This window comes from Papio anubis, chromosome 3, assembly GCF_008728515.1.
Source record: "Papio anubis isolate 15944 chromosome 3, Panubis1.0, whole genome shotgun sequence".
In the NCBI taxonomy this organism is placed as follows: Eukaryota; Metazoa; Chordata; class Mammalia; order Primates; family Cercopithecidae; genus Papio; species Papio anubis.
Genome location: NC_044978.1, coordinates 74,216,187 through 74,228,725, shown reverse-complemented (window position 1 = coordinate 74,228,725; position 12,539 = coordinate 74,216,187). Strand labels below are relative to the sequence as shown.

Genomic DNA, 12,539 nt, shown 5'->3' with positions numbered 1-12,539 from the left:
GTTATTATAGTACTAGACTCATCATTAAAACTTACCATATAATGATTTAATTAAAAAGTTTGTTACTGATTGAAAAAGTATTTCACATTAACATAGCAGTTTATTTTGTATATATATTTAGTTTCATGCTTTTAAAATATATTTTTGAAACACTCGTAGGAACCATCAGACAGCTGGAAGAATCCCAACACAAGAAAAGTTAAGAACTCGGAATGGAGGCAGGGCTGCCACTGTTCTCACCATCTAAGCCATTTCCTATAGCCATTCTTTCCTGTATCTTCACAGAGTTAGTTACCTATTTTCTCCTCTGGGCCTTTAACCTCTCTTTTTCTTTGGAAATGACTTATCAAATCACCACTACCACAGACGATGTTTTCTCAGTTCCACTTCTACTTCTATGTAATAAACCAGTGTCCTGTTTTACCCCTTCAAAATCACGTTTTTGGAGTCTTTCGCAAGTGCTGCCTCTATTTCTTCACCCCCAATTACTTCTTTCTTCACCAAAATCCATCTGGCTTTGCTCTTTTTTACTCTTTTGGTAAGGGCTCCACTTCCCTCCACATCTTTCGTTTTGTCTAACGGTTTGATTTTTTAGCAGTTTTTGGAATTGTTGCCACCCCTCCATCTAGCAGTACTCCCTTCCCTTCGATTCAGTGCCACTGCACTCCTGAATATTTTTTTCTTCTATTTTGGCTATATTTTCTTATCTTTCTTGGTGCCTCATCCTGCTCTGCACTTTTCATCTCTAAATTCTTTCCTTAGGTGATTTCACCATTTACATGGCCATGGCTTCATACCTCTGCTTCACAAACATCTGTCTCTAACTTAGACCTCTTCCAGTGTCAGGTGACTTTACTGTTCTTTTGATAATGAAGGGTTTCATTCACCATGATCATAATCTATGCTTTTTTAGTCCCCACCTCCCACCCCACCCCATCCCCTCCTGTATACTGCAATGATTCTTTTTTCATGGGAATGTGTGGCCATCATCTAGGTGCCCAGATTGGAAATTTGTTTCATCCCTGACACTATGTTCTCACCAAATTCTCTTGGTTTTAATGTTTAAATATCTCTGAATACTTATTCTTCATTCAGCTTCTACTTAACATTTTTGTCTACACCACTTCCATATCTCAGTAGGTCTATTGCAATAGCCTCAAGTGTGATTTTTCCAAAGAGTCATTTGTCCTATTCCAGTTTCTTCAAATAGCAGATAATTCGATGTATTGTAAGAGAAAAATCTGGTAGCCATACACTGGCTACCATTTTTCAAAGGCTTTCAGTTGCTCAACAAATGGCAGCAGCCAAATGGTTCTAGCCCTAGTTTGCCTCTTAGCTTCGAGTCCTATAGGTCTCTACCTAGGATTTTCCCACAAGCCACATGAAATTCTTTTAGCTTTTTAAATGTGCCATGATTCCTTATATCCAATGTATTTAACATATACTATATCCTCTACTCCACCTTCCTTCTATTCTCACTCAGGGAATATGTACTTGTCCTTCAGTTTTAGGTCTTAAGTTTATTTTCTTACACCATGCTTTCAGAGCACCTCTACATACTTCCTCACAGTATTTAGATAATGTTTAATTGCATATCATCAGGATTACTTAATATCTACACATTAGACAAACAACTTTTAATTACTATTTTGTTAATTAAAACCATAGTTAAATGTTACTGCAGAATATTCCATTTTAGTATGACACAAATCTATATTGATGGACACTTTCCTCTTGTTATTATTTTTGTAGATAGTACTGCAATGTTCCTAAATATTTGTCCATCCTTTTGAAGTTTCCCTTATGATCTATTACAGAAGGGGAATCACATCACCGAAAGATCTTTATACCCTTTTATGGAACTACTACCAAATGAATTTTCAGAAAATATCCCAAGTGTACCTTCTATTGGAACACTTGAGGACCTTTGTAATCACTCTCTTGCCAGCATAGAAAAACATCACAATTGTCAAGATATTAAAAAAGAATGGGCTGGACTTGGTGGCTCATGCCTGTAGTTCCAATATTTTGGGAGGCTGAGGTTGGTGGATTGCTTCAGCCCGGGAGTTCAAGACCAGCCTGGGCAACATGGTGAAACCCCATCTCTAAAAAAAATACAAAACAAATAGGCAGGTGTGGTGGTGTGTGCCTGTAGTCTCAGTTACTTGGGAGGCTGAGGCAGGAGGATCACTTCAGTCCAGGAGGTAGAGGCTGCAGTGAGCTATGATCATCCCAATGCACGCCAGCCTGGGTAATAGAGTGAGACCTGGTCTCCAATTGGGTTGATTATTTTTCACATAAATTGTTGGACAGTTTTTTGTGTATGTGTGATTGTTTAGCTGTGCCTTTTGTTCATTTTGCTCATTTTTCTACTGTGATATTTTATTTATTTATTAACTTGGAGGAAACTTTTACAAAATAAAGGCACTATGCCATTTACCATTTATTTGTTACTCTAGATACTGACTTTTAAATTTGTTAACTTTTGATAAATCAACATTCTACATGTTTATATAGCTTAGGAAATCTATTAATTATTTGATGATGTGTGATTTTTAAATAATTATTTTATGCCTGAAAGTCCTTATTTCTCATATTTTTTTGGTGGGGAGTTGGGGTTCAGAAATTCTTATACTTGACTTTTCATATGTTTGGGTTCTATTCTGGTTATTTGTCACTGCCTCCATTTAAGCTATAACAAAATGCGTCTAGCAGATTTTTTTACTGACCATACCTGGTACCAAGAGTATGCCCTGTCTGAGGGGTCAATAAGGATGGCGATGATCTTGGCTTTGGGGACAAGAGATGCAGCTCGTTTGGGAGCTTCCTCCGAATGGAAGTAATTAGCACTCTTTTCAAACAGAAAGTCACTTGTAGTATTGGATGGTGTAGGGAAAAAGTCCATATACCTGAAGGCAGAGAAAGACAACTAATTAATCTGAAAATAATTTTTCTTGCCATACTCTGAATGTGAAATAATTGGAACATTTTAATATTCATTTATAGTTATTTCTGATTATTATGCTGTTACAGTTTAAATAATAAATATAATATACACATTGAATGTGAAGACAACCCAAAATATTCCTGTTCTAATGACCCATTTTGGGCGTGGGAAGGAGTGAGGTGAAATAGGTAGGCCAATGAGGGTCAAAGGAAAAGTACTATACATTTGGGCTGATGTTCTGTGTTATAAAGAGCCAATTCAAGAAATACCATTTGCCTGTGGCAAACAGCAAATTACACTATACTGTTTAGTTGATATTAAAAAATAGTAAATTTATGTTTGCAAATTTGAATGCAGAAATTCTTCAGTGAGATTAAAGTTCACAAGACAGAAAGATGTGCAAGTCTGAATAGCTATAAAATACCAACCATTTTAGGGCATGGCGGTTCTCTTCCTTCTGAATTTCTTCATAATTTGTAGTATATGTAGCAATGTGAACACAGTATAGTCTATCTAGAGTAATTAAGGGGCTATTTCCTGCCAGTTGATCCTGTGGTGCCTCAGTAGGTTCCCTCCTCCATATGCTGTCAGAACGCTCCTCTGCGTGCGGATTATGGAATCAATATGTTCTGAGGTTAATTCAGTACAAGTCTTTAATTATGTGTGTAACCCTCCTTACAGCTCATCACTTCTCTCACCCTCAAATGTTCTAGAAATAAATAATGAGAGCAATTAAGAATTCATATAAGACACTTATTTCCCTCTTTGACATTTGTTATTATGTTTCCCAAATGCGGAGTGGTGAAGAGTCTCATCTATATTCCTGCTAAACAATTTGTTTTCCATTTGGGCTCACAGATCAGAGAAAATTGCCGTTCTGCTTTTAATAACCTGCATGCAATTCCAAAGGTTATTTAGCCTTTTTAAAGTAAGGTAGGATATAATCTCCTAGATGCAGAGCTGACACATCTCTAACCACAATGGCAAACTTGATCTGCTCACCGGTATTGCACCTGCCCAACCCTGATCCTAGCTGTACCTTAAAAAAATGTGTCTTTCATTGCAAACAAGTTCATGCATGATGATGACACACAAACTTACATGCTGCAGATGTGTGCATTGAGGGGAATTTTCCTCAGGTGAGATTTGCTTTATTTACCTGTGAACTAGAAATTAAATTCAGGACCACGTTTTCTTGAAAAATTGGGATAGAGCTAGAAAAAATCACCAGAGTGAAAATCATTTCCAATATCAGGTTTATTCTATTTTAGTTTAGGGGAAATACTGTGATTTTGTTTTTTTCATAATTTACCACATGTTACTTAATATTTATTTTATGTACGTGTGTGACTAGAATTGATATGGTTTTGAAACTGTGCTGTTATTATTTGCACGACAAGTAGCCTATATTATAACAAAACTTATAGGTTTATGTGGTTAATGAAGATACATGTCACAAATTATAAAATAAAACAAACTACTGATTTATTTGTTGCCTCAAACATTGTTGTGAAAACAAATTATGTGTTCAGAAAAAAAATTAGACACAGTTAAATAATGCTATGCTTAAAGAGAATTTTAAATACCCTTATGAATAATTCTGATGAAATATATCCCATAATGTTCTTTATTCAATCATATTAATTTAGCAGAAAAATATTATCATTATTGCACTGTCCAAATCACATTATAGGCAACACTGATTAAACATATCATCATTATAAATTAATTTCTAATTCACTGTGGTAGAATTGAGCATAACAAATTTATCCTGTAATTATGCAGATGCCACACATACATCTGTAATTGCTCTGCAGTGATTGAGCATGTGTTAATAATGGAATTTATTTTTCGTTACTTTTCTTACCAGTCTATTCCCTTGTGATAGTTGTTGCCATTAAAGAACTGAACTTCCTCAAATGTCTTTGGACTAGGGAGATTGCTGATGATTGAAGGATGCATTAGAAGAAATAAATAAAGTGCAGTTGTTCCTATTACAAAAAAAAGAAGGTAAAAAGTTATATGGCAATAAGAGACAAAATATTATTTTAGCATATTTTTGCTCAAAAAGTAATATTAAAATAATCAACTATTTTCCAGTGTCAAAATGAGTTCCTTAAAATCTATTAGGTGCATTCCATGCAGTCACAATCTAAATGTTCTATTATTAGTCTGACATGATTCTGTTTATCAAAATGCCTGAGTTAATATTAACATATGGCCGAAGTGAAGCAGAATGATGATGCAGTAGTGTGGCACTGCGGAAGTCATGCAGCTCAACTTTCCTCCTGGAGTCAGGTGAGTGGCTAAAGCATGAAAGGCATGGATCCCTCTGTCTCCATCTTTATCATTAAGCATAGTACCTTAACTGGTGGGTCTTCAATTAGCATTGAAATTCAGATGAATGAAATCAAACTATTCAACAGAAGTTGACATGCTACTCTGTGTATGGTCCGGAAGTAACTCTTGATTAAGAAAACCCATTTGCTACCCTCAGTGAACTTAAAGTCCATGTGTGGACTTGGACAAGTACACAAGTAATTGTGATGTAGTGTGACAGGTGCCATAATGAGAGAAGACCAGAGTATATTTCCAATATATGAGAAAATGGGTGATTTAGACTTGGGAAATCAGTGACAGATTCTGGGAGGAAATGTATTGTAATACTGTTCCTTAAAAACATAAGTGTTACACAGTAAGGTTGAAAGAAGAAGGTAGGACTCTCAAAAGATGGCTGCTTCAGTGACTTCTCTGGAAAATATGACAATCAAGTCTGATAATTGGAGCACTAGATGGAACAGACTAGCTGATAGAAACCACCTGTGTGCACATTGCAGACGTCTCAAATGTAATCTCTGAACCTTATTTCCCTCAGAGCCAGGCCAGAGACTGGCAGTTATAGCAGAAAGAACTCATGAAGTGACTGGGTCATCATAACTCTCATAAATCAAGACTTTTCTTCTTGAAAAGGTAAAGTGTTCTGTGATACATTGGAGTGAGCAGCATTTGTTAAATGTCCTAGCCCTTATGTTAGATGTTAGATATCTGCAGAGCTGCAGACAAGCTACATAGGTGGGCTGGCAGAACAACTATCATTGCAACTGGAATCTGGAAGTAGAGAAGGCCAGCAGATAATTGGCATTTTGTTCACATATACCTGAAGCTCATATGAGCAAAGGCTACTGCGCTTTGAGTATTAATGACATTGTCACCCTTTTAGATCCTCACAGCTTTACATGGCCACTAAGAAGTAATGAGTAGCTAAAGGAAAGAACGTAACAACAGATCCATGGGGACCAACCACCTTGATGGAAGACATGTTAAAACACCTATAATGAATGACTCTGTGAAATAAGATGGCAAAATTAATAAATGCCCTAGGGAGATGTAATTACCAATTTTAAAAGACTTTTAAGGAATAACAAGTATGAAATCGAATTATACAAACTCGATTAAAAGAATGAAGGAGACAGAACTGGTTAAGAACTAAATTAGAATCCTAAAGTTTAGACAGGAGAAATCTCTCAACCACACTGAAAAATACAGATTTAATAGTTATGAGGGACGAGGGGCATCCTCAAAAGCTCATCTGGTGTACTCCTAAATATAACAGGAGTTTAAAAAGGAGAAAATATGAAAAGAGCAAAACCAAAAAATGTTCTAGGGAAATGAATTAGCAATAGAGTAGAAGCTGGAAGGAAACATGAAATCCAGAAGTGTTCTTTTTAAGTACTTTTTAAGATAACACTTTCATGGGGGGGCGTGGAGAGAAAGAGAGATTTGAGACACACAAGACAAATGAGAAAACTGATAGTTTAATATTCTGAAGGTATTAAATGTAGATGAATGCAGGGCACATATAAAAAATATTCTTTAGTTGTTGTTGATTATCTAAATATAGATACTTTAGAGCCTCACTAGTAAGTAGAAATGTTTAATTACCCTGATGGTCACAGAATTGTACCCAGATCTCCCCTGGCCTACAGAAAGTCAAAGCCTTTATGTTCTGAACTCTATACCTTCATGCCTCCAGGATGTTGAGGGACATCAAGAGGCATCTGATAAGGAGGAGAGAGAAAGTACTCTCAAATAGAAATAGAAAAAATGTGGCTTGATATTCATATAATCAGTCATAAAATCTGGGCCCATTACCTCAAAAAGTCATTTAAAAACTTATCACCTAAATTTTCATCTATCCTTGACATTCATTTTCTATCAATTTCTTTTACCTCATTTCATTTTATATCAATTTCTTTAATATAAATATTTCACGGAAGAAGAGAAAAAAATCCTATACTAATAGAAACTATTCTATTTTGTATACAATCAACTCCTCCTTATTTCTGATGTACCGAGATAAGCCAGACAAATCATGAGACATTAGTATTGACAATGTGAACATTGATCTTCTGAAAGATCCAAGGCCAATGAATTATGCTCTTATAATTGTTGTGCTAAATGTAACCCGATTAGAATCCTCTTCCGCATTGACAATACCAGAATTTGACTCTGAATGGTGAAGGATGAATATCTGTTCAAAGGCTCACAAGGGACTATGATTTGAACTTTTAGTCTCTTAAGTCTAAAGTCTCTGAGTCTATGTCCATCATCTCTGCCTGTTTCTCTTCTCCCTTTCCTCATTCCCTGACCCAATTTCAGCCCACAGGAATCTATTTCTTCTAGGATTCAGCAATGGCAAAGTGAAATATCACGTCTTTCGATTCTCACCTCATAACAACTGAGTAAATAGCAATTTGGGAACCACTTTTATACCTCATGCTTATTGTAAGAGACGCATGTGCCACGTTTAAGTCATCAAAAGACAACTGTGCATCTAAGGGCAGATTGACAGCATTTAATTGTGAACCCTCCGCTGCAGTGAATTTATAGTCTCTGACTGCACTGGGTGTTTTGCCAACTGAAGCAATAAGAACAACAAACTATGACTTCAGACTTCTACAATTGGATTTTAAGAATTACTACAACCATTTTTATATTAGAATAATATTTTCATAGCCTATGAAAGATTATTACCATCTGATTCCTTTGTTTTAACATCTGATTTGTTTGTTTGTCTTAGGAAAGCCAAAACCAGTTAAAAGCTTTATCATTTCCATACTGGTAGGTCAAATATGAAAATCTAAAGGTATAGTTTAATGTCTTTATGAACGCAAACAACAAGAAGGAAAAATAGATTTATAGTTACTAAGCTGTAATTTTCTCACAGAACTAAAATATAATAACATCAGTGACGAATGATAAGGGATATGTCTTTCTATTAGATTTTTAACACAATTTTACAACACAGGGTTGTTTTATATCTTAAGTAGTCACTCCAGAGTTAGCAATGCTGTAAGGGAGTTGGTAGAAAATTAATGTACATTTTAAGCAACAACAAAAGTGATCTATCTGAAAATATGTGTTGCTCTTTCCCCTCCCTGCACATGTGTTAACTTACTGTTGTAATACAATTTATATTCCTAGAAGAAGAAAAGATTTCAACAACCAATATTTAATAGTCTGGAAATTTTGCCCACAACTTTTAAAATGATCTACTTACTTGTATTACAAATATCTCCATCTGGGCCAGGCTTATTTATTGAGACTGTTTTCTGTTATGGTTTGTGCACTCACTGATGAAAATGCTTCTTCTAGTCAAAGTGGTGAATTCAAAATACAGCAACTCAATAAAAACTTTAATTAATCAGGACATGAGCAAAGTGTATAAAGCTGTCACATACTGAAGAAAGTATAAAATATTCTAATTGAAAGTGTCATCTCGTTGGTGAAATACTTTCATTCTCTTTTACTGCATTCTTACGCAGTTGTCCTTCAGTGCATGAGAAAATACCAAGGAAAAAATACCTGATGAACTTCAAGTGTTTCAGAAAGTAAGTCCATACCATGCTAACACCTAATGATGATTTAAAAAAAAAAAATCACACATGCAAAATATTTGAAAGTAATCATGGCAGTGGCTCTGAACAAAAATCAATTCAAAGGCTGATGTACCAGATAAAATAGTTTGAATCAAGCCAAAACATGTTTTTATAAATTGCTATAGAAATTAAATAAAGCCAGAAAAGTAAAAATTTAAAGATAAGGTACAACAACTGTGACACATAAGTTCGAAGTTTTCCAAATTTGACATGTATACTGAACAGTTTTAAAATTCATAAAGAATTCAGTGTTTAAGACTAATTAGTGGGCAACATTAAGATCCTCTTGAGGTTCACGGAATAAATGCGATTCATGGAGATGAAAAGCAGTTCGAATAGTAAACTTGCATGGATAGCTAAATATTTCACAAAGAAAAATCTAATCTGATAACTCCATATAACAATATATCTCATAAAATATTTTTAAAAAGGATATAAGTAGCACAACTGGCTCTTTTTACCTGTTTTTTGTGGACCAATTACTAGAAATTTTGGTAAGTGGTCACAAGTTTTCTCTCTGGACCAGATGTCTTTGTGTCGTTTATCATCACATGGATTCTGCAAGAAGGAAGAATAAGTGACCTTACAGTGTAATGACTGTCTGGCTCTGTTCTCTAAAAATTGTTCAAAAGATGGAATCGAATTCTTACCTAATACCTTAGAGCTTGGAGTTAGACCTCACTCTGGTTCTCTGATTTCCAAATCTTTTAAAAATAAAGTTATTGGCACCTTCCTTATCTCAAGGCTGGAACTCGACCTCAAGTGGCTCCTGGTGTTATCATCTTTCAGTGTTTGGCAAGGCTCTAATCCCTGTGCTACTACTCTATTTCTTGGTTTATGTTTTATGTCCATATATCAGAGGACTTGACTTAACCTGGTTTCATCATAGTTACTCATATTACTGTGTTCTCCCTAATCATTCCTATTTTTTCTTCCTAGAGGCTGAAATGTTATCCTCGAATTCCAGACTTGGCCAACTTTTCTTTTTCATTTCATTTCATGTTTTGATTCAGATACTCCCATAGTTTGGTCACATCTTCTAAGCTGATAGCTTCTAGATCAGTATCCAGCCTCTACCTCCCTCCTGAGCTCTGAACTTAAGTTTTTATATTGCAAATGTATGATTTTTGTATAGATATGGTGAGGAAATTTCATACTCAACATACCCAATGTATCCATTAGTCCAATATTATGCCCATCTAACCTACAATTCCAGTGCCAGTTTTTATTTCATTCTATCTGGCTGACTCTAATTTATTATCAAAATCATTACACTTTTGAGAATTAAAAGGGCTTTTAAAATTAAAAAGATAAAATTTTTGAAATATTTATTGACTGCCATATTGGTTTTATTATATTGGTGACCTAAACAATAATAATATTCAAGATGATTGTCACAAGTAAAAGTATTTTTTCAAAAAATATACCTTGGAAATTAAAACATTCTATTTTTATATTTATTATCCCAATATTAACCATGAAACAAGAAAGAAAGCATTTATAGTTCATATTTCTGCATATTTCTGTACTTTAGTCAGTTCCTTTTTCACTTAATTTTTAATTTTGTGGCTACATAGTGGGCATATATATATATATATGTATGAAATACATGAGATATTTTGATACATGCATACAATACATAATAATCACATCAGGGTAAATAGGGTATCCATTACCTCAAGCATTTATCATTTCTTGTATTACAAATGTTCTAATGTTATGCTTTTGGTTATTTTAAATGTAAAATAAATTATTGTTGACTGGTCACCTTGTTGTGCTATTAAATACTAGATTTTATTCATTCTATCTAACTATATTTTTGCATCCATTGACAATCCCCATTCCCACCACCTCCACTTTCCTTTCCAGTCCCTGGTAACCATCATTGTACACCTGATCTCCATGAGTTCAATTGTTTTAATTTTTAGCTCTCGCAAAAGCATGAGAACATGTGAAGGCTGCCTTTTTGTGCCTGGGTTATTTCACTTAATGTAATATCCTCAGGTTTCATCCAGTGTTGAAAATGACAGAATCTCATTCTTTTTCATGGCTGAATGGTACTCCATTGTGTAAAAGTACCACATTCCCTTCATTCATTTCTCTGCTGATGGATACTTAAGTTGCTTTCAAATCTTGGCTATTGTGAATAGTGCTGAAATAAACATGGGAGTGCAGATATCTCTTCAATATACTGATTTCCTTTCTTTTTCCTTTTCTTCTTCTTCTTTTTTTTTTTTTTTTTTTTTTTTTGACACAGTTTTGCTCTTGTTGCCAAGGCTGGAGTGCAATGGCGAAATCTCAGCTCACTGCAACCTTTGCCTCCCAGGTTCAAGCAATTCTTCTGCCTCAGCCTCTCGAGTAGCTGGGAGCACAGGCATGTGTCACCATGCCTGGCTAATTTTTTGTATTTTTAGTCAACACGGGGTTTCACTGTGTTAGCCAGGATGGTCTCGATCTCCTAACCTTGTGATCCACCCACCTCAGCCTCCCAAAGTGCTGGGATTACAGGCATGAGCCACCATGCCCAACCAATTTCCTTTCCTTTTTACAATATTTTTACTGACCATGCTGTTAGATTGCTGAATCACATGGTAGTTCTATTTTTAGTTTTGTGCGGAACCTCCATAGAGGCTGTACTAATTTACTTTAGTTCTCTTGTACTAATTTACTAACTGATGTACTAATTTACATCTGTTCTCCATAGTGGCTGTACTAATTTACATTCCCACCAACAGTTTCCAAGTGTTCCCTTTTCTCTACATCTTAACCATCATTTGTTATTACTTGTCTTTTGGATAAGATATGTTTTAAGCGGGGTGAGATAATACCTCATTGTAGTTTTGGTTTGCATTTCTCTGATGATCAATGATGTTGAGACCCTTTTCATATACTAATTTGCCATTTATATGTCTTCTTTTGAGAAACGTCTATTCAGATCCTTTGCCCATTTTTAAATCAGATTATTAAAATTTTTTTTTCCTGTAGAGTTGTTTGAGTCCCTTATATATTCTGGTTAAAAATCCGTTGTCAGATGGGTCATTGCAAATATTTTACCACAATCTTTGGGTTGTCTCTAAACTTTATTGTTTCCTTTGCTGTGCAGTCTTTCAACTTGATGTGATCCCATTTGCCCATTTTTGCTTTGGCATGGACTTGTGGGATATTGCTTAAGAAATCTTTGCCCAGATCAATGTCTTGGAGAGTTTCCCCAATGTTTTGTATTAGTAGTTTTATAGTTTGAGATCTTAGTTGTAAGTCTTTAATCCATTTTAATTTTATTTTGTGTACGGCAAGAGATAGGGGTCTAGTTTCATTCTTCTGCATACGGCTATCCAGTTTTTCCAGTACTGGTTACTGAAGAATCTATCTTTTCTCCAGTGTATGTTCTTGGCATCTTTGGTGAAAATGAGCTCACTGTAGAAGTATGGGTTTATTTCTGGATTCTCTATTCTGTTTCATTGGTCTATGTGTCTATTTGCATGCCAGTACCATGCATTTTGGTTCCTACAGCTCTGTAGTATAATTTGAAGTAAAATAATGTGATTCTTCCTATTTTGTACTTTTTGCTTAGGATGGCTTTGGCTATTCTGGGTCCACTGTGGTTCCATGTTAATTTTAGGATTATTTTTTGTATTTCTGTGAAGAGTGCCATT

At 35.0% G+C, this 12,539-nt stretch overlaps 1 protein-coding gene across 1 annotated transcript in view; it reads right to left on the bottom strand.

Annotated features, from left to right (window-relative positions):
* Positions 1-12,539, bottom strand: part of LOC101012701 (bifunctional heparan sulfate N-deacetylase/N-sulfotransferase 4) — a 145,761-nt gene that overhangs the window by 18,850 nt on the left and 114,372 nt on the right. The window contains exons 5-7 of the mRNA XM_031664316.1: positions 9,348-9,444; positions 4,815-4,938; positions 2,735-2,909 (exon numbers count right to left, since the gene is read on the bottom strand). Coding sequence (XP_031520176.1) covers positions 2,735-2,909; positions 4,815-4,938; positions 9,348-9,444 — 396 coding nt within the window. The remainder of the gene's footprint in view (positions 1-2,734; positions 2,910-4,814; positions 4,939-9,347; positions 9,445-12,539) is intronic.